Below are 19,712 nucleotides of genomic sequence, written 5' to 3' on the forward strand. Positions count from 1 at the left end.
ACAGTACGCCCATGTGTGATTGTTGCACATATCTTTCCATCCATCTGCTGCTATAACATCCTCCACTGGGCTCCGCACAGGCCGGTCATACATTCTTACACCAAACTCATGAAAAGCATCTCCGCAAAGTTGGAATTTACCTACTTTGCTTAAGACTTTATTGACTCCCCCATTGCCCCAGTTAAGCACACCATAATCTACAATATTCTTATATATTGCATTAAGCTTCCCTTAATTCAAACTAAGAGGCCTTTCCCCAAACTATTTAGAACACAGCCAGAACAGACAGGTGTGACAGGTTTGTAAGAGTACTTTAGGCCATTTAGTGACATCCACTACTTTTTTTGTTCAACTCATTTTACATAATCAAACAAGTACTCCAGAGATTAGTTGTTGTTTGTAAATAAAAAATGTATTCCCAGATATAGCCCAATTGCTTTTGCTGAAACCTACAGGGAAAACAACAATTCTTTGCCACAAAATTTCCTCCCTGACCAGTCACACTCAAAATGTTAATCTTTTTAAAGCCAATTATCATTGACTAACATGTACACGTGCACTGAAAATCATGTCTGAAGTAAAAATTGTTCTTTATTTCTGAAAGTTTCATATTTTATTTAAAAATGACGAAGAAAAGCATATACAATATATTATGTACCTACAGTGTAGCGTCTAGTTTCCTTCTACCTCTTTGTATGCATTGCTGGCACTAATTAATCTCCTGACTAACCTCCACAGATTGCATGTGCCCAGATATTAGCAGTGAGGGTCAGAGTCTGGACAGATGTGACGTCACTGGGTGGTGTGATTTAGGTATGATCAGTGTCTGTGAACAAGGTGTCTGTGAGGTAGTTAAACCCTCATCTATATTTACTTTTTAACCTCGACTATCAGACAGAAGGGCTCTATTAATTACACGTAACAAGTATTGACCTTTGGACATTTTAAGTAATGTGTATTGCCAACATAATGACACTTCTTTCTTCTTGATGTGTCTATCAGGTAGAAAAAATGAGAGTTTCACAAGTTTTGTTGCATATATGATAATGACTTGTCTTCTTGAGTAGATAAGATATGCGATGATATAAGTCTAAATCCACTCCCTCCCAACAAAAACACACACACAAGCAAAACTACGACCCACTAGAAGTTGTAGTATCAATAATATTAAACAAAGCAGGTTTCTACCAGTCGCAGGATGTTTGTATGTCCGAGTCTTCTTCACCACGAGGAGCAGTAACCTTTTGTAAAGCTCGGTGGATCTTTAACTGCTCGCCTCAGTTATTCAGAGGATTGCAAAAGTCATAAAAGCTCTGGACGTGAGGCGTTGGTGCAGGAGAAATTGGTATGCATTAAGCAAGTTCTCTGTCAGCTGATAATTCCTCCAGGCAGCAACAGACCTGCACCGGTCAAAGGTTGATCGGGGTCTGTACTGTACTTGACAACGACTGTCAGTTGGCTCTGTCCCAGAAGAAGGTAGGATAAGTCTAATTTTCAAGATCTTGTTTGATGTTGCAGCGTATAAAAAATACTTGAATTCTGTTGTCATAGGTTGCAATGGGGACTATGAGGATGATGCACTTTGAATGTCTTTGATTATTGACATTTTACTGCTTTTTTTTGTTGCTTTAGCTGAATGTTTTTGAATTGCAAGAAATAACAAATGAACAAATTAATACATTTCAAGGCTAAGAAAAATATACTGCTATGCACACTTTGTGATCTTTGATGTGGAGACAGAAGGAACTGAATTCATTAACCTTTGGGCTGCATGGTCTATGGGTTTGAGACAAATACTTGACTAAGAGAAGGAAATACTTGATGTGAGCAGGTCGCTTGACTTTTAATTGTTTGATCAATAGAGACAAAGTCTTTCTTAAAAACAACTCCACAATGAGATGAGGGATTCTTACATACTGAGACTAAACCCCTGGAGTTACTCTGAACTTTATCTATTATCTCCTTATAGGACTTTGTACCACTAATGTTTTTCTAGAAGATTTAACACAAAGTTTTCTTCAAAGGTTGCGTCTGCTTTCTGCGTAATGTCCAAGTCATCAATGACACTGAAATCCATCAATATTTGCATATTGCAAGACTTTGCCGTTGCCACTTCATATTGCCACACTGTGTTTTGCAAGTCGTTTGAACTTTGGTCCAAAGAAATTTTGACCAAAGTTGTAAACTAGAGGTCAAACTGAGAGTCTGTTGCGTTGACAGATCTTAATCTATTTTTTATTATAAGGTTCTTTTACTTGAGAATTTAAACATGTTGCTACTTTTGAGCTCCACTCCCATACATTTCAGAGGGAAATATACTGCTTTTTACTCCCAACTGGAGTTATTAGTTGTTTTAAAGATAACGATTTTACAAATGTGATTTTTTTTTAATGATGAAAGATTAAACTATTCAACAGTATATAAAGTAATTAAAATGTACTCCACTTCCACCTGCTGCCACATTGAAATGCTGCTTACATGTTGAAGCATCAGTAATAATATTGTTATAAGAAATACATCTATACATACACATTTACTTAGAGTGATCTTTTATTGTAAATCTACTGATGCGTTGAATTGATTGATTTCTTTTGGCAGCTTGAGACCATAAGACACAGTAGTTGAGTCGTTTACACACTAGATGGCAACATTTCACTCCCTGCAGTACATTCATAAGAGAACTGAATCGAGGAAGTCCGAAAGGCAAGCTTGTCTTTTTGACAATATTTACATTTTCATCTAAAACGTAAAACGTTGAATTAACTGGAGATGACTGAGATGGAGTGAAAGAGTATGAAAGCATGCAGATGTCCTGCAATACTTTCTGGCACAATATTCAGAGTTTCAAAATGTACCGATGGCGGTCACTGGGTCGGACCTGTTGCAATGACTTTGTCCGTCTTGTATAAAGGACCAGGGCAGTGCTGTTTCAAAACTGGAATTCTTATCCGCTTCGAGGATATCTGACGTGTTTCAATGCTAATTGTTCTTTATGCCCATTTAATTTAGTGTTCTCTGTTATTCTAGCAAATACGAGATGAGTGTTCAAGAGAGTTCGGTTAAGAGCAGTGGTGTTGCAGTCATGGATGATGAAGCTGAGAGGTATGCAAAATGATGCATGTCCCAAAGTGGGAAACACATCTTTATTATTATGTAGATTTGATGTAACAAACAATTATGTTTATCCACAGCATCTCTACCCAAAAGGCATCATCAGAATCCACAAACTTAAAGACGCACTCCCCTCTCATCCTCAACGGAGAATCCTCCACAGCTGAACTCTGTGCAACATCTGAGCTGGAGGAAGCCCCTGAAGGACTTCCACAAGGTAAGAGTCTGAGCGCAACTATGGAGAGAGGAAATGCCTCAAGAGGGAAAGATTTAGGAAGACTTGTAGAACTCGTAATTATAGAGAAAAAAAACTACGACTGATTTATTCTATTAAATTTGCAGGCTTTCCAAATCAAGAAAGCAAAAAGATCATTTCGAGAGCTCCTCAAAGGACCTCCAACACAACACAGTATACTCTTTCTATCCTTACACTGGAATCAGAGAATGACCCTCGTTCTTTTCTGCAGGTTTGGCATTCAGATGCAGCAAACATCATCATGTACTTGTTGTCACTATGTGTTTCTTGTTGACACTATGTGTTGCAGTGTTTAAAGTCTGAGAGGCTCTCAAATATCGGTCCCTAAAATTTAAAGTGAAATACCAACATATGCTTTTGGATAATTTAACCATGGGGAAATAAAAAAGGGAAAAATAAGATAAAATGGATAACATGTTAAGAAATAGAGTGATCTGAATCGGTTTAATGATGCGTCTGAAAAGCCTTGTGGGTGTTTTTAAATTCAGTAAAAAGACCATTGAGTTAAAATCACATGTTTCACTGTATCAAATGATGCACAGAGATCTATCACGTTTGTGACCTTTTAGGAAAACAGTTGTAGTTTTGTAAAGTTGTTTGAAACCAAAGTTTGGAAAATAGACATTAGCTTTAAGTGAGGTACTTACAGCCACACGGTGGAGAGGAAAACACACCTCTGAGTCAAAGAGCTGTAACAATAGAAGCTAAATGCTCGGGGCTAACGTTTTCAACTTTTTAGATATTTAGAGGAAATTAACTGCAAGATGAAATGAACAGATTTTTGCAGAAGAGCAAATAAAGATTGAGCAAAAGTTAGGAATAAAAGAATCAATACATCCTACTGTAGAGTTGTGGCGAGACAAATAAGAATGGAAAATCAAATGAAGTACAATTAAGAAATCTATTTATAAAACAGGAAGGACTTTTAGCAACACAAACAAATAAAGCATTATGGTGTGTTATTTGAAGCTCTCACTAAACTTCCTCTAACCAAACCCGATCGGGAGGCACCGGCATTTCTGTTTTGTCTCAGGTATCATTATAGCCCTCCCTCATTTACAGCACAACCTGTAAATCCTGTTGCTCCGACAATTCATGTGTAATAAATCTACAGGGTTAGACCGGAGATGTCTGCAGTCCTCTCATGACCGAGACTCCTGAAACTTGCTGTCTCGTTTTGTTGAGGCTGGCTCCTGAAATTTGTATTAGTATTAATGGCGAGTAAATACGGCTGCCCCTGTTGTCCCAATACAGAAGAGCCAAAGGCAGTTCCCTTGTTGAGGACGAACGGACCAGCACCTCTGGCCCCAGCGGACGAGCTATGGAGCACCAGCAGACACAAGGCAGTCAGGCTGCGGATGGAGGGCTCGGGCCCGGCCTCAGAGACTCCCATGACCGTCCATCAGATGTTTCTGCAGACGGTGGAAACCTACGGGGGTCATCCGGCTTTGGCTTCCAAAAAAGGAGGCCAGTGGGTGACCCAGACTTGGAGGCAATACTACGAGCAGTGCCGGGCAGCAGCGAAAAGTTTCCTCAAGGTTTGTTTGCAAATTGACTTGTGCAGTGGTACATTGTTTTAGTCTCTAACATTAATGTTAATTAAGGCTTTTAGTTTTAATTTAAAGTTGTTTACATCCATTTTGGGTCAAAAGTAGGAATAGTAGACATTTTATTTTCTGTAGCAGAAACTAGGAAAGCCACAATAATGTATTGTATATAACACATTTATATATGTATATGTACATATAACATATACTATACACTTTAAAAGGAACAAAGTAGACAAGTTGCAATAGGAAACTTGTTTGCTCTCCCAGACTTTTACTGCAGGCATCTTCACTTCTTGCTTGCTTCAGGGGCTTTTTGGTTTTAGCCTGGTCTTCAGTAAATACATAACCTGTGGGCCAGTGAAATGTTCTTGTTTGTCATGTTTTTATGTTAAGAATCATTATTCTCCTAAAATTTAGGGAACTAGGAATACAAATGTGCTACCAAATGCAACACCCAATACGAATGTGAACACTCTCAAACCCCTCAAAGCTGAGACTTTCAAGTCAACAACTGTTTCAGTGCTGAAAAAACTACACTACAGCCACTACAGCATGTCCTATGTCCTGCATGCACTGTTTGTAAGCTCCTGCATGTCAAAAACTTCTACTCTACTAGTTTTGATAACAAATTATCAAAACTAGTAGAGTAGAAGTCTTTGACATGCACAATAATTATGTTCCACAATGTAAATTCCTGTTTTCACAGTAGCTCATTATTTCACAATTCTCTGAGTTGTGAGATCAGGCTGCTGAATATCTACACCTGGGTGTGTAAAGCTCACAGCTTGTGTTAATTCTCCTGTTTTATTGAAATGTTTGTGTCCCGTGAGGTGGAGTGGCTTTTGAAACGAGATCTAGGTTCAAAAGTAATGGAGGCACTGTGCTGCTGTGTCATTAAAGATACATGCTCTTTTGAAAAAATAAGAAAAAACAACAACACCTTATCTGCTTTATAGTTGGGGCTGGAGCGTTACCATGGTGTGGGGATTCTGGGATTTAACTCCCCCGAATGGTTCATCGCAGACATTGGCTGCATCTTTGCAGGGTAAGATCACATCTACGGAAGAAGATAACATTTCATGTAGACTTATAGAGATGCCTGAACATTGTTTCACCCGACACGACACATTCATCTCCATGCTCATCTCATGGTCCCCACCCACAGCTGTTAAGGCCATAACAGATAAACGTCTCATAAAGTGGGTGTTAGATTTCTATCTAGTCGTTGTCCTCAGATAAATGAGTAACATTGAAGTTGTGTATTGTATGCACCTATTCAAAGACATAAATGTATTGTGCAACAAGTATTCATGTACAGAAACTACAGATCCTTTTAAATTTTCTTTTTGCAGTAAAGGAGATTTCCATTACAACAAAAGTATTAAATAAAAATCATCAATGCAGAAGCTGTGTAGTTTATCATCTGGCTGTTTTGGGGGTTCAGATGTGTTGTCTTAGATTGGTTGACAGCTCTTAGGTTGATTTCAAATGCCAGTTAGGTTGTTTTGAGAATACAGTTTATAAATGGGTAAGAAATGTATTTGTTAATTGTATTTTTGTTGGTTTTCAAAGTATGTGGCATATCTTGTGCATTGTATCTTGTGTTTGCACACATTTAATTTGCATGAAAATGTGTGCAATTATTTGTGAGAGCAAAATCCACAGTAACTCAATGCAAGAAATGTGTGCATTCTGCAATGCTTTTTACTCTCTTATATCTGATTTGTTTCTTTAGGGGTCTGGCAACTGGCATTTACACCACCAACTCTCCTGAAGCTTGTCAGTATGTGGCTGCCAGCAGTGAGGCCAACATCCTGGTAGTGGAGAACCAGAAACAGCTCGAGAAAATCCTGCAGGTCAGGACCTTTATTAGAGTGCTGTAATAACTATTGGCATAGTTGGAAAAAAATCTGTCCTCATATGCCTTTTGCTTGATTTGTATTTCCCCAACAGGTTAAAGATAATTTACCTCATCTGAAAGCCATTGTCCAGTATAAAGGCGAGCTGCAGCAGAAAGCACCATTTCTATATACAGTACGTTCACTCAGCAAACATATTGATGAAGCAGATGAGTCACATCGTTGTAGAAAATCTGATCTGAATTGGATTCTTTATGTGATGCCTACAATTTCACCTCTGATATTTTAATCCAACAATATTAGATTTCTTACTTGTGGTATAAGAATTGTAATTAAATAAATGTTACTGACCTTGAATGTATTACACTCTGGACATGCAATTTGTTTAACATGATCTCTTTATTCGTGTAGTGGGCAGAGTTCATGAAGCTGGGGGAGGATGTGCCCGACGAGCAGCTAAATGCTGTGATTGACAGTCTTCGGGCCAATGAGTGCTGTACTCTCATCTTTACCTCTGGAACCACTGGAAACCCTAAAGGAGTCATGTTGAGCCATGACAATGTGAGTTATCATGACAAAATACTTTGCTTTCCTTTGCCATTATTGTTTTAACATTTATCTACATATATTTCCTTCTTAGGGCTCAATTGATAATTGTTTTTATTATCAATTAACTTAATATTTTTTCAATTACTCGTTCTAGTAAAAACAAAAAATCACAACTTTCCAGAGCCTAAGATGACATCTTCAATTCTCTTGTTTTGTTGACCAAAACCTATAAATGTGCAATTAACAATGATATATGACAAACAAAAGCTAATCATCTCATTTAAAAAGCTGGAACCAGAGAATATCTCACATTTCTCGCAATTTTTTATTAAAGTAAAGTAAAATAAAAAAGGAATGGTGAATATAGTCACATAAACAGCAAATCAACCACCAACAAGTATGGACCTCTGACATATGTATATAAACGTAATGTGTAAAAAATACATAATGTGTTAGAAAGAGACAGGTTTAAATTAAAAGTATGACTAAAATGGATAAAAACATGAACACAGCTGAATACAAGGATGTCGCTATGTCAGTAGTTCCTTTGCCTTAATTACTATTTATATGAATGAGATTTTTATGAGCATTTTAACAGCATGAAATGAAGTGTGCACTCATGGAAATAAAAAGAAGAAGAGGACCCAACATGGAGCCCTGGGGAACTCCAAAAACAGCTCCAACATGTATTTTATGCCAACAAATCAAATACTATCACACAGGTAGCAACCAGACCAGACACTTATTATAAAACTCACAGTTTCCTGCCTCCCTCAAGAGGATTTTTGGAAAGTATTTTTTCAAATGCAATATAGATCAATAGAGTCATTGATCCCAACATTTTCACTGCGATAGTTGGGTCAGCCCCGAGGACTTGAAGTTCCCAGCTGACCAAACTGCAGTTGTGGCCTCCTCTACACTGCTTGCTTGACAACTGATTATCTTCAAATGGAAAAAGACTGCACCATCTCACACTGGCTGGTGGATGTAAAGACAAGACTTTAAACCCGAACAACTAAACCATACTACTATTAACCATAGAGTTATATAAGATACTGATAACAGCCTGTGTGACCAATACGTTTACTGACCTGTTTTGTGAAAATAAAAATATTTGAGTCAAATACTCAGATTCTGACTCTCTAATTTGCAGCTGACATGGACAGTCCACAGGGCAGCTTCCATGGTCAACTTAAAGTATGCTGAGGAGGTGATGGTCAGTTACCTGCCGCTCAGCCACGTGGCAGCCCAGCTAGTGGACATGTGGTTTTGTGTTTGTTTTGCCATGACCACCTACTTTGCAGAGCCAGACGCCCTCAAGGTAAGGATGCTTACTTTTTTATGAACATAGAAATATTATTGCTGGTTTCATATTTTTACTCTGTTTACTATTTTTATTCTAATCCCCAATCATTTTTCCAGGGCTCCTTAGTAAACACACTTAAAGAGGCTCGTCCAACTTGTTTCCTGGGAGTTCCTCGTGTGTGGGAGAAGATGCAAGAGAAAATGAAAGCTGTTGGTGCCAAAGCATCCCCAATGAGGAGTGCAGTGGCGGGCTGGGCCAAGTCCATAGGCCTGCGGTACAACTACAGTGTTATGAACAGGTGAGACAGCAGCAAAGATCCTTTGTTAGAATTCATGTTAGCATTCTAATATTTGCCAATTGGCACTAAACACAAAGAAGAGCTGAGGCTGATGGGAATGACATTAGCTCTGCACGCTTCTGAAGCGGTGTTTGAACATTTTACCTAATGATAGCGCTATTTGAAAAGTCAGGAAATAACCAAAGTGGTTACAAATTATCTTGAGGGGAACATACATGTTGAGACAAAAAAAAAAGAAGTACTTTGGTAATGTTTCATTTTCGGCCCAATTCTTAATTCCGAACAAATCTTAACTTCTAACAAACAATGGATGTAATTCTGACTTTATCTTTTTTGGTTCCAGGGAGAATCAGGTGCCCTGGGGCTTCATGCTGGCTAATAATCTGGTCTTTAAGAAGGTCCGTGAGTCGCTGGGCCTGGACCGCTGCAAGTTATGCTTTACGGGCGCTGCCCCCATCACCAAAGACAGCCTGGAATACTTCATGAGCCTGAACATCCCTTTATTGGAGCTATATGGCATGAGTGAAAGCTCGGGCCCACACACCATCTCCACTAACACCTATTACAACATCACAAGGTCAGCAGCAAAGCATTGTGGAACATGACAACTATGATTCAAATCTGTTGCTGATATGGAGATTACTGTGACTACCTGTTAAAGTGGAACTCCACCGATTTTACACATTTCTGTTTACATGTGTCGGTTGTTGTTGAAGACCACAAGTTATAAAATCTATGAGTCTGGCATTAGAAAGAGGTGAGCTTACCAGAACTCTGTAGCTCACGCCTCACCTCTGAGTCTGTCAGTGGAGATGCTTTGTACTAAACTTCAAAGTAGAAGTGCAGTTGTAGTGCAACCTTTTGTCAGGCCAGGTCTAAATAAGCATGTTGCTGACTTGTTTTGTCTCTCCAGCTGTGGAAAAAAGATGCCAGGCAGCAAGACGAAGCTGGAGAACCCAGATGAGGACGGGAGTGGAGAGATATGTATGTGGGGTCGGCACGTCTTTATGGGATACCTGGACATGCCGGACAAAACAGAAGAGTCTCTCGACCAGGACGGCTGGCTGCACTCTGGAGATTTGGGAAGACACGACCAGAATGACTTCCTGTACATCACAGGAAGGATCAAGGGTAAGATGTTGTCCCTTTGGAGGGGCCTGACTCATTGATCCACAGGACTACACTATCTAACTGTACATAAAGTCGTTAAAACAATACTGACCTCCACCAGCTACAACTGTATAATTCTGCTTATTAATTGATGCATCAATATTAACATTTATCTAATAATGTCATATCTAATTTTTCTGCAGAACAAATTGTTCTACTTTTTCTACTTTTGGTACATTTTGCTGAGTATAATTCTTTACTTTTACTTAATACAAATGTTGAATGCAGGACTTACATTTGTATTATTTTTTAATTGGCACGATTACTTCACTAAAAGCTCTATGTACTTTTTAAGTACTTGGAACTTCAGGTACTCTACAATAAAAACAATGGAAGGTACAAGTGCACTTTTTAGAGCAAGTTATTTAATATGACGTGAGAACCACTTTTAAGAAAAATTCTGCACTCTTGTTTGCTTTTATTTTTTTACATTACATACACTCTTCGATACATTTGTAGTGAAATTAAGTGGGAGTAGGATCTTGATAACGAAATATTTTTCCACTGCTAGTTAAAAAGACAGGAGAAAACAGGAAAACAACATAACGCAATGTTTTGTCAGAAATGACCAAGGTCATGATGTTTAATTATAACATTGGTCTCTGAACATTGTCAAACATGTCACACACTTTTGTATTTTTTTTCAGAACTGATCATCACTGCAGGAGGAGAGAACATTCCTCCGGTGCCCATCGAGGATACAGTAAAGGCCGAGGTGCCCATCATCAGCAACGCCATGCTGGTCGGAGACAAGCTGAAGTTCCTCTCCATGCTGCTCACGCTCAAAGTAACCGGGCCTTCTTTCCTGCAAACAGTCTACTGAATAAATAAAGCAAACACAATAATGACCCTTCTCTATTTCCACAGTGTGTGGTGGATGACAACGGCGAGCCAACAGACGAGCTGAGCCCTGAGGCCTTGACGTTCTGCCAGCAGCACAACGTCACAGCCACCAAGGTGTCCGAAATCAGAGCCAACAAGGAGCCGGCGATCTACAAAGCCATACAGGAAGGCATGGAGCGCGCCAACGCCAGAGCAACGTCCAACGCCCAGAAGATCCAGAAGTGGGTGATACTGGAGCAAGACTTCTCTGTCAGCGGAGGAGAACTGGGTGAGTTATTTTGCTTTGCTTCTTTCTTTTGGTAAAAAAGTTTGAGCAAAACATGCACACAACACTATTGTTCAGGAAGTATTCACTACTGCTGTAATCGACTTGAATCAGCTGCTAGTCAAGGCCATGTTGTAACAAATCTTGTGACTGTGCTGCATGCCAGACAGCATTCCAGTGGTGTGTGATTGGTTGCGATTGAATCTATCCCTCTGAGATATTTTTAAAGCTACAGAGGATCAAACTTTATCACAGTGTGACGCTCAACAGAGACATAAGCTTGAGATTTAGATTCAGTTAACTTGCTTTTTTCTTTTTCTGTCGGTGCAGGACCTACCTTGAAACTGAGGAGGCCCATTGTTGTGAAGATGTACCAGGAGAAAATAAATGAATTGTACGCTGTGGCCACGGAGAGACAGTAGACTGTACAGCATTGAGATGAGATCATACCTGGGACTTGGTTGTATGGTGCCCAGATGTCATGTTGAGAAATGTGTAAATCTCTTTCACCTGAATGTTAAAAGTGCAAAAAAGGTTTAAATTATGTTCTGTTTAATGGAATAGATGTTTGTACTATGTTTTAATATATTTCTGTTGTCTGTTTAGAGTCAAGATTTAAGCTGTTTAATACACATATTGAACACATATAAAGCAGCTGTGCACTTTTTGTAAATAAAATGTCCTAATCAGAGCCAAATCTTGCCATTTACTGCTGGCATACAGGTACGTTGTATGCCGTCACACTGGGAAACGCTGGCTGGTGTCAGCCATCATTTTCACAGTTTTTGAAGGGAATTTTGTGAATCCACTGTGCCCTGAAATATGAAACTCTCTAGTCTTGATCATCAGCATTACGCTATATATTGTATTTTTGAAGCAGAAATATCTCTGTCTCATGCTTTGAGACAATCCACATATAGTAAAACCGCAGACATCACCTCCAAAGACTGGATGGAGTTGATGTCTCAATAAATATATCTCTAAAATAAGAATACAATCCAATCACGTGCAAATTGTAAAGCATGCATTTTAATTTGTCCTTCTCCATGTACAGTTTGACAAATCGAGAAATGCAAATTTTTATGATTGATGTCCCATGATTGTCAATAAAAAAATTAGTGATTGACTAAATATTTATGTATTTGCAGTGTGTCTCCAAAGCTTTTCATTATTATTGATATTGATAACTGATCCATTTACTGTGTTTGCATTTACTTAAATTTAGATTTTTTGGGCTCTGTGCTGAAGTTCTGTTTCATCACCACAAATTGTAAAAGTAACATCAAGAAAAAAAATCCTACTCGAACTCTGACTATCAGATTACATTCTTGAAGAACCGGTTGTGTTGCTCGACCAATGTTTAGGACAAAGTTTAACTAACATAACTGAACATCTCATCTTATCTTGACTATTTAAACTATTTGTATAGGGTTGGGCTGATGATAAGGATAATGATATCTAGCACATCAACACACTCGTCATGACCTCTCACCCAATTCTATATTAGCTGTACGAGCAATATAAAATAAATATCAATTAAAGAAAATGTGACTTTTCTTTCATGACCAAGCAACAAAGTTTCCTGCATACTCGATGTTTGAAAGTGATTCAATCATGGATGTTAGAATCTGTCGGAGACAATACAGAGACAATACATTTGGACACATTTGGCCTGTCCAAGTACTACTAAGCATGTTGCACTCCTGACAACACCATGCCCACTTGAATGAGGCAGGCGTGGCCCAAAGTGCTGCATACTTGCACCATATAACTCATCCGTGCACCAAACATTTCCTCCCATGTGTCATTAAGTGCTAATTGAAACCTGTTCTCATGTTGAACTTGCAGCACAAATGACCCTTTATCAGTTTCATTATTGTTCATTTATTTAACAGAACTGATACAGTACATATTTGGATATAAAGTACTCATGTGAATAATACATGGTGCAACAGTAGCTGTAATTAAAGAGCACACTATGGACTGGTGGTGTAACACTGCCCTCGTGTGGATCAAATAACTTATTGAGGTTTTCAAACATGTAAACAAGAATATGTTGAAGAGTAAATAAAAGACATTAATCAGACAGATTTGGTTGTTTAAGGCACAGACAAAAAGTTACATCCAGTAGTAGTAGACTACAAAGGCAGAAAGTGGACATTTAGTTAAAGGGCCAGTTCAACCAAATTAGCTGTGGTGGTATCTAACCATGAAGATAGTTGTTGCTAGTTGGGCTGAATCTGTATAATTATCTGGTTCTTCAAATAGTTCTAGTGAAAACTGTTTTGTGGGATTATCCAGAGTAATGGAAACATAATGTATGCCGATGTTGATACCAGAAATGATTTATTCTTTGGGATAATTCACGCATTGACATTATATCACCTTATAAAGTTGTTTTGGTGAACTTGTTTGCAACTGTTTTTTTACTTACACAATGAATAGATACAGAGCAACATTAACATGTATTTGGAGTTGTATTTCTGGTTTAATGATGAATATTCAAGTCCAATATGTATTCTCGTTTTAAACAACTCTGTCTGTCTGCTTTTGGTCAGGTAGTGTACAGTAGATTTATCAGAGCTATGCCCTTGAAAACAGCGACCGGCTGTTGCTGCAACAAGGTAGACAAGAGTTGCGAGAATGAATAAAAACAGTAAAATGGTGGACGGTAAAACCCAAACAAAAACTTAAATGTACCTCTGTTGCATTGGGCTGGGGGCAAAAATCTCACAGGCTAGATACCACCAGATATTTGTCAGTAAATATATATATATATATTTTTTTTTGTAATTTGGGTGAACTGACTGTTGATTAAAGCCAGCATTGGCTTCTTCTTCCTCATTTGGTCAAGATGGCGACTCCCTTCTTGACCCAGGCGTTGCTGTTGAGTAGAGAGAGCATGAAGCGAGCCACGTCGCCTTTTCCCACTGAGCCGCCTGCAGGCTTACCACTGCTGTCGGCCACAAAGTATCCCTCATTGGTCAGAAACTCTTGAGCTGTAGATGACACAAAGATGAAACACTGGGAGTCAGAGGGCATTACAACAACATCATTTCTTCAGGTAGTGAAAGGTAGAGGATACACGCTGAAAACCTCAAGGAATAGTGTAAAAAAAAAAAGAATTGCCATTCCGGTAAACATTGCATTAAGTAATGGGAGTGCATGCTCATAAGCTTTGAACTCTGTCAAAATGGATCCTGAGGCAGAAGAGCTGCTTTTACCTGTGGCCGAGATGTTCTTGAGGCCCGGTGGACGGACCACAGTCCAGTTGATGTCCTCGGTCTTGTGCAGAACCTGCTCCATCTCATGCATGTTGGTGAGAACGCTCCGGATCATCGGCAGCAACAGGAAGCGGATGAGATAAGGGGACTGCACTCCTGACGCGGCTAACAACAAGAAAATAACCTTTAAAATCTCTCACATTTCATTAAAATGTCCACGTAAATACCTTTTTATTCTTCGTTTTGAACTCAAACTGGTCTGAATTATGAATTGATGCTCTCAGGTGTTTGATGCATTAACTATTGTAAACAGACATAAGAGCAAATACTGACTTTTATTGCATAACTATGAGACTTTATGTTATAAATTCAAAAGGCTTTAATTGTCGCACTTTACGCTACAAATGCAGTATGTATTAAAATAGTAGAAGTATGTTCTGCTCTTCCAATTAAAACCAACCATTAAACAGACTTATACAGACTGCTCGCAGCTCTGTGAGGATCTAGTTTCTTTCTAGATGTTTCATCATATTCTGAGCAATAAAATAAGGCAGAGCTCTTTAAAGAAAATTAGTTGATGTAAAATTCTGTAATAAAAGTTTCAATACACCACAGTGAAATGCCACGCGTTCACAAACTACTTGGATAAGTAGCTATAAATGTTTGATTGAAAGCCACGTACTCACGCTCAACATCTGAGAGTTGTGGAAAACTATTTTAAGAAGGTTAAAAAGAAATGGTTCAGGAAGAGTCAGTTACATGTCAGTTAAGTACATGTACTTGTACCTGTACTTAAAAAAAATCTTTCATCGTCAAATCACAAAAGAACCCACAGACATGTGTGCTGCACTTACGCTCAGTGTACCAGGAGGTCATGGTGATGATCTTGTTGACCCGGGCCTCTCGCATGGCGCCGATCACGCTGCTCATGGACAGGCTGTAGCCCGTCACCCCCGAGAAGAAGGAATACTGGAAGCCGAGGCAGGACATGATCACGTCCTGTCCTTTGAAGTGAGTCTTCAGGCTGTCTGCTGAGAAAATATCAGCTTCCACCACCTGAAAGCAGCAGACAGGGATAAATGAATAATCAATAGTGAGGAGAGATTTTACTTCTTTGTTGAGTTCGAGATCACAAACAAGCATTTTATATTTGAACAGATGATGCATTTCAAATTGCAGGATTTATTTAAATTGAGCTGTTGACATGACGAATGAATGGTTAGTTTGTCTTTCAAATCTTTCCCACTGCATTCAGCCCTGAGCCCATTAGTTTCTCCAGATCACTAAACCAAAGCCTCCAAGCTTTTTCCACTTCAATCTTGATTGACCAGATTTCCCATTTTCCGTGCTGGCGGACTTATTGGAAGTTATGTCTTCTATGATGCTAGTTTTGCCCATTTTAAATCCCGTATTCTCAAGATAGAAGTAAATAGTGTGTTTGTTGGTGATTATTTTCAGCTGCAGATGAATACATAGGTTGAGCTGTCGTGAGGATTTACAGTGGCAGGATGGTGTAAATTGGATTGACTCAAAACACAGTCACCCAATGTGGCTCATTTAAGTGTTTTTAATAGACAACAATGATTTAGATTTATCAGGTGATACTTGGATATATTCCATTCATAGCATATGTGGACAAGAAGCTAAATATAGATTAACACCAGGTTTATCTGTGCAGTGTTGCATTTAATCCACCCTGTTCTCTGTATTGCTGTGTCACACCCAGATGTTAAACCTGCAAAAACATATTATGTTCAGAAACATTTTCCATACCTTTTTTTTTACCTTTTACAACCATCATTGGGACACAGTTAAACATTTATCATGTGATATTACATCGACTGAACTTTGTATATGCAGTGAACTGCAGCATAACAAGACTGATGCTGACTTAAAGTGAGTGTCAAATTACCTTGAGATTATCATGATGCACGGCAATTTTTCCCGGGTTCCTGACGATGGCGGTGACAGTGTGACCCTGCTGCAGTGCCTGGTTGACCAGATACTGTCCAGTCTGCCCAGTGGCTCCCAGCACAGTGATCTTCATCCTCAGCCTCTGATACACACACACACACACACACACACAAACAGATCTCAGTCGGGGCTGAAGCTTATCAATGGACAACGTGTAGAATGCTCTGATCCCTAAAACTAACTGCAGCCAAGTTCCCTCCCAGTTTCACAGTTCCCAAGTGTATAAAAACGATTATTACGGTGCAATAAAGAAGCTCTATCTGAGGTAATAAGGTTTGTCATCTGATGTACTTTGTGCTTAAAATTACTTCCTATATTAGTCACTGATTAAATAAAAATGTGTATCTAAAGAGGTTACATCATGTACAATTATTATTTTATTTTTTATTTAATACAATGACAAATTCTATCCGATCTACATGAGATTTCAACAAATGTTGAAAATGTGTTTCCATATGTGGCTCAATTGAAAATGTCCGTTTGATGAGGCAAGAAGAACAAACACTGGGTATCTTTGTCAATTTCTGCAGCCGTTGAGGATGACGACATTGTGGGTCAGATGCTCTTTGAAGATATTAACCAGATACAGCTGACTGAATCTAGTTTATACAGTAGCTGCTATGTTCAAGCTAACACTGGTCAACATGGAGCCAGATGTTGCACTGCTACAGCAGCTGTGCAATCCTTTTCTTTATGTGCCTTGTGTTACTTTCTATACATTTGTATGTCTTATTTAAATCACTTTGCATTGCCTTGTTGCGTTGCTCTGACTTGATTTAAATGATTTATACATAATATAGACTGCAATATGTAATGTAATGGATCTTTTGTAATATTCTCAGCGGCGGTTCATTGGAATGATGACATCAGGCTGCAGGTGACGTCGACACAGTGGCAGTCAAGTAGCATGAAATAAAAAGAAAACGGTGATACTGTTATAAAAAGTAAACAATTTAGGGGAATATTTTGTCTTCAAAATCCCTTTGAGAAAAAGGTTTCAACCCCTTTCTCATCATTTCTCCCAATGCTGCAGTAGATTATGAAAGCATACATTCATAACGCAATGACCCTCCACAAAACCTCATTTAAAGACGGATAGACCCATTGACGTAAGGTGGCCCTGGTCAGACCACCAGCATGGCAAATTAATTAGTAAGTATTGGAAATAACATAACTCTTCGAATATAATGCTGCTTTCAATGTTGATCTACAGTAGCAATGACACGCTGGAACACGAGTCTTACAAAACATATATATATATATATATATATATATATATATATATATATATATATATATATATATTTTTTTTTTTTTTTTTTTCACAATGTAAACATCTTTGATTACTTGTTTAACCTTTAGGAAACCCACCTATGCATAACCAAACTAAAAAAGGTATATCACTGCAACCACTAGGGCTATTTGAATACTTTTGGTGTTATAATAAAAGAGTATAACGTGAGTTGTGTGTTCAGATGTGTAAATATCAGTCTATATGTTAATGGTTATGAGTAAATTAAGATGTGATTTATACAGTTTTTATAGCAATATCTGCAATAGACCACACATTTGAGTCATGATCAGCTGAGAAACTCCGGAAGGATTGTTTTCCTCACATATACAAAAAAAACCTCAGATTTATAACATTGTAACCTTCATAAAATCATGATTAGTTTTAAGTGGGCTATTAACCTAATACACCTGCAAACTGCATGTAAACTGCAATATAACCTGGGTGAATCTGTGTTCTCGAGCGACTCAAATACATATTGACGTTATCCAACCAGGTGAGCAACATACGTGTTTTCCAGTCCTCAACAATATGACAGTTGGACGTTAATGCTTCTCCATAAACGAGAAGACAGCTCGTTGTCGTTGAGAGTTGCGAGCTGACTAACTAAACAAACCGCAAGTTAACCAGCTCACCTCCGCCACACGTCACACGTTGCGTTCACGTCGAGCGAGGGAGGCGTTCAAGACCCGCCGTGTTACGTCGGAGTTCCGGGGTGTTTGTGAAGAAAAGGTTTTCAGAAGTTGTATTTAAAACGGATTGAAATTGTTTTGATGACACTCAGGATGAGATTATATGATCATTTCAAGTAAATGTTGAAGCTGAACTGAAAAATAGTATCCCAACTATATTTTAACGTGAAATTAGCATCCAGACAATGAATGCTAAATGTCAGAGACGGTTAGGGTATCTTTGCTTTTGTTTATTGCAACATGTATGCTGTCGGAAAACTGCTAATTAGTGTCAATTGTTTCGTAAATCAATTAGAAATAGCCCAAATTTGCTGGTTGACGGCATCTGATATGGAAACGTTTGCTTGTTAAAATCTGTTTTTGTTTTTTGTCTCTTTTCAGACTGAATTAAGACATGAAGACAGAACTTTCAACTGGTAAAGTACTGTAAAGTGTAAAGTGTAAAACTAAATACATATCTCTTGCTCTATATGAGTTTTGTAAATCAATTCATGTATTGACAACTCATTAGCAAAAATCAAATAGCCTGCTAAGTACTTCCTGGAATTATCAGAAGTCTGTGTGAGTCCATTGACCATCAAGCATTTTGAACTTCTGTTGACGTGAATCTCTCTTTATAAGGCTCTGCTTATACCTGTGTGTTTCAGATATGCACGTGTGTACATGAGGCTCTAAGCAAAAGTAAAATGGAGTTTTGTATTTGTTTGTTATTGGGTAAAACATTAGAGGGGTAAAAATAAACAGTACAATAAATAACTGACGACAGAAAGGACAAAAAGACCCTCACAAATAAGTTCAAGTTAATACTGACATAAATAATATAGAGCAGTGTAACTTGTTTTGGGAGATGGGTTGTGCTTTTCTTCCAGCCTGCCATGAACAGACCTCTAAAATCAGGCCATTTCAACACTCACTGCTGCAAATGAAACATGGAGGTGTCCTCATTCGCTTCGTCATTAGGTAACATGTCAACACAAACACACCTGACCACACACACACGCTCACAAATTCCTGTAATCAAAAAACAGACGCAGGGCTCTCTCCTGTCACTTAGGTTTCTCTTTGCACTTTGCCATGTTCCTATAAAAAACCTGCAGAGTCGCATCAAGTCATTAGCTCAAGTAATCCACTTGTGGCTCAGTGCTTTGACTATGCACTGAGGGACAAGAGACTAAACCAGCTTCAGCACATGCCGGGGGAGTTTCACACATGGGGCCTCTGTGGTGACTTACTGGGTGCTGCTGTCATTCTTGCACCTACATGTACGATGACCAGTGCGACTGACATCCTGCAGTTCTTGGCCTGATCCTGGTGGACCGGTGGA

At 38.6% G+C, this 19,712-nt stretch overlaps 2 protein-coding genes across 2 annotated transcripts; one reads left to right on the forward strand and one right to left on the reverse strand.

Moving 5' to 3' along the window:
- Positions 1 to 4,581: 4,581 nt before the first annotated feature.
- On the forward strand, positions 4,582 to 12,546 carry LOC306740705 (long-chain-fatty-acid--CoA ligase ACSBG2-like; the record flags this gene model as incomplete). The annotated part of the gene is made up of 12 exons (XM_079222934.1): positions 4,582 to 4,905; positions 5,874 to 5,962; positions 6,653 to 6,773; positions 6,871 to 6,951; positions 7,188 to 7,337; positions 8,479 to 8,646; positions 8,748 to 8,929; positions 9,273 to 9,506; positions 9,843 to 10,060; positions 10,747 to 10,886; positions 10,967 to 11,210; positions 11,538 to 12,546. 12 exons carry the CDS (start codon positions 4,582 to 4,584, stop codon positions 11,627 to 11,629), a joined length of 2,043 nt encoding a protein of 680 aa, XP_079079060.1. The 3' UTR covers positions 11,630 to 12,546.
- Positions 12,547 to 13,085: 539 nt separating this feature from the next.
- LOC306739678 (flavin reductase (NADPH)-like) lies at positions 13,086 to 16,478 on the reverse strand (the record flags this gene model as incomplete). Its single annotated transcript, XM_079221720.1, has 4 exons — positions 13,086 to 14,206; positions 14,432 to 14,596; positions 15,286 to 15,487; positions 16,344 to 16,478. 4 exons carry the CDS (start codon positions 16,476 to 16,478, stop codon positions 14,049 to 14,051), a joined length of 660 nt encoding a protein of 219 aa, XP_079077846.1. The 3' UTR covers positions 13,086 to 14,048.
- Between the last annotated feature and the right edge of the window lie 3,234 nt (positions 16,479 to 19,712).

Source organism: Taurulus bubalis (assembly GCF_910589615.1).
Source record: "Taurulus bubalis genome assembly, chromosome: 8".
Taxonomy (NCBI): Eukaryota; Metazoa; Chordata; class Actinopteri; order Perciformes; family Cottidae; genus Taurulus; species Taurulus bubalis.